General features: G+C 43.0%; 1 protein-coding gene across 1 annotated transcript; it reads right to left on the bottom strand.

Annotated features, from left to right (window-relative positions):
- Positions 1-782: 782 nt before the first annotated feature.
- LOC147386219 (BTB/POZ domain-containing protein) lies at positions 783-3,022 on the bottom strand. The gene has a single exon (XM_086423449.1). It carries the CDS (start codon positions 2,842-2,844, stop codon positions 1,435-1,437), a length of 1,410 nt encoding a protein of 469 aa, XP_086279575.1. The 5' UTR covers positions 2,845-3,022; the 3' UTR covers positions 783-1,434.
- Between the last annotated feature and the right edge of the window lie 361 nt (positions 3,023-3,383).

Genomic DNA, 3,383 nt, shown 5'->3' on the forward strand with positions numbered 1-3,383 from the left:
ACTGGTGGAGGAATCTATGCAGCGGCACACAATGATGATCCGAATAATGTGTACATGGCAGCATGTATGGTAATTTGGAGAAGTAGCAAAGATCCCTAAGAAGGAGAAGAAACTAGATATAGCTCTTTAGGGTATTTTGGGTATTAAGTTGAAAAAACTAGGGTAGAAGCATGGATCAAGGACACAAGCAGGTGTACTTACAAGGTTTGACGATGTCGGGCCACAATGTCAGAGCATTGAATGCGAGACACACTTGTTGGGAGTTCGAAGGTATCGAATGCAAAGTACGCATGTTAGGTAAAAGGGGGGAATGGATGTGATTGGGAGGCAGAGTGAACAATATTTGACACCACCTATGAGTGACGATAAATTTTTAAGAGATGCAGGCATGTTCATAGGACGTCAATACTTCGCCTAAGAAACCCCAAGGGGTTGGCCTAGGTGCAAGCCAAGCCTTGATAAGCTCCTCAGGAAGAGTAGGTCAAGTGTTCAAAACCCCACGAAGCTATGAATTCCTTGGGGCCACCCCACCCCAAGGTCTGGTTGACCCTCGACTCAACCAGTTGCACGTAGGACTTTCCGAGGAGGCGGTTCGTGTGACCGTGGGATTAGTCTCACCCGAATGGTGGGAAAACCCATGATAAGCACACAAAAAAATACTTAGCCTAAGCAATACACACACTATCCATCATCAACACGTTTCTCATCATCTTTATATTTTTATGATAATTGATACAATGTGCACAAATGAGTTGCGATAGGAAAAGAATAGACTTTGGACATAGTGCAATCAAGGAATAAGATTTGCTTAGCCATCCCCAAATCTTTGGGATAAGACCTTTTATGTACAAATGGAAAAGGGATTAAACCCAATATTCAGTTTAAACAAGTAAGGTGTATTAAAAGAAATGAAATATACACATTTACAAACGAGGAAATCAAAATTAAAGATCCATGAGATCTCACAACAACTTGTCCATGATGGAACAGAATAAAACTTAAGATGAGTCAAGTCAAGTAGTGCAATATATGGGATAGTAACATCTCATGTATGTCAGGTCCATCGGAGATAGAATAGGTCACATGCCCAACTAACAAATAGACAAGTGCAATACAATGAGGTTTGGGATCAAGGTGTTACCGACTTCATGCGATCTTACAGCAACATATTGTAGCAAGCAAGGCACATTAGAATAGTTGCTCGTGACAAGCACCCTCAATAAGAGATCCCTCGTCCCGAAAAATACATCATGATTCCAATTTTATAGCCACAATTGCCAATTCCTATGATTTACGAATTTCTCAATTAACATCCGAAAGATATTTTGCATTACTTTGTTATTCAAACCCCAATGTTAGTAACCCAACTCTATACAACTTGAGATCTCAAAAACCAATCACTAATAGCCCAATAATTGAGATAAAAATCATGGACTACAAAATTGAAACTGCACCAGATAAGTTAGAGCTCTCCCAAACCTCAATACCCTCAACACCTTCCCTACTAACAAACAACCTATCTCCACCTCCTTCCATCCTCTTCACAATCCCTCTCTCCATGTAATCATCCACTTTATCTACGTAGTTCCTCCTATATGTCAAACCCCTACTTTCATTCTCTCCTTCTCTCTCCTTCACACGTGACCAAACCTCTAACCCTCTCTCTCTACTCACAAACACTTGTTTTCTATAACAGTGCACCACATTGTTCACACCTCCACCTGAATTTCTCAAACTTGGATTCTTTTCTTCCAAATATACCCATGGATCTTCCCTTAAATTACGTAAATCCGCCATTGCTAAATCGCCCGATTTCGAACACACTTTGAACATAGTCGACTCGTCCAAGTTTACGTCCACGTCAGCGAATGAGTCCCCAAACCTACTGCTTCGGCCCGAACCTGGCTCGTTCGTCTCCCAAACCACTTCTCCAGATCTTGGATCCCAAATTCTAATATACCCTGCGTAGCCGAAAGCACCGGAACTGACTGAGCTACCGACGATGATGCCGGATTGCGGCACGTATGTCAATTTTCCGGAGACCATGGACTTAGCTGAGTTTCCGGGTTGACGACCGATCTCTGATACGATCTTGAGCGTTGATTTGTCGATTTGGAGGATGCAGTTTTCTCTATGAGCGCAATCGGAGGAGGCGAACACCGAGTCAGGTGAATCAGTAATCGCCCAGACTGAAGCTTTGTAGATTCGTGGATCGGACGAGTCGGTCCAGTGAGCCGATCCGATATGTCGTCCGCTTGAGAAATCGTAGAAGTGGAGTCCCGCGGCTGTTTCAGATCCAACGGCAGCCACTTCAGGCCATACACGTCGGATCGAAGTGATCTCTTCAAGGTGCGTCCGTACAGCGCCGGCGTGTATTAGATTCCAGTCGTAGCCGGAGATCTGACCCCCATGAGCGATCCATACGGAACCATCACCGGCTGCAGCAGTAAAGGCAGTTGGAAAACCGTCGGCAGCCGGTCGTATAGTTTCGACAAGTGAGGCGTCAATACCTGAGAACGGAGGTGGTGACATCGCCGATTTGAGACGAGATTCCACGCCGTAATAGAGGGCTTCATCAGCAAGTTCTTGTTTGGTGAACCGGCGAGCGGTCGAAGGGAGTCGATCGGACCGGAGAAGAGATAAGAGGACAGAGAAGATTTCAGGATCTCGGTCTATGAAAACCGGGTTTTCTTCTTCGTTTGGTCGAGATGAGAGAACGGCGAGGAGAGAGTCTGGACCGGCAGTATGGAGGGTAGAGACTGTTGTTTCAAACAGTTTACCGCCGACGTTAAGCCTGATACGGTCATTGGCTTGAAGGTTATAATGGGAATTTCGCTCCTCCATTTGAGGAGATGAAGGAGGCGATAAGATCGTCAGGGACTCGGGGAGAGTAGAGTTTTATTTTTGAAGTTTTGTTAGAATTTCACTAAAAAAAAACAAAGTGACAGATACATCCTTGTTGGCAAACCAAATTACGGGAAAGGAACAAATGGTCATAGGACTACCCCCTCACCCCACCTTGTTGTATTTAGAGTTTTAGATGTGTAATAATTTAGACATCCCGTCCACGTTTTGATTGTTATTAGAGATGCCCCTGAATTTTCAAACTAATGACATGTCCCTTGACTTGGCTTTTTGTTAACTAGATTAACATAAAATGACCTAAATATCCTTATAATCAACCTCTAGTTTTTTTTCTTTTAAAAATCTTCTATTTTTAACTTATTGAAACCCCCTCCTTAATCCATCTTCTTCAATGCTGTTAGAAAACCTTGATTTTTCTGTCCAAAAATTCACCATTTACTTATAATAATAATTCATGTTATTCTTCAAATTTGAAGGATGGAAGAGATTGAACCTTAAGATTAAAAACGAGGTAAATC

Source organism: Akebia trifoliata, chromosome 14 (genome assembly GCF_017979445.1).
Source record: "Akebia trifoliata isolate Shusen 1 chromosome 14, ASM1797944v1, whole genome shotgun sequence".
Taxonomy (NCBI): domain Eukaryota; kingdom Viridiplantae; phylum Streptophyta; class Magnoliopsida; order Ranunculales; family Lardizabalaceae; genus Akebia; species Akebia trifoliata.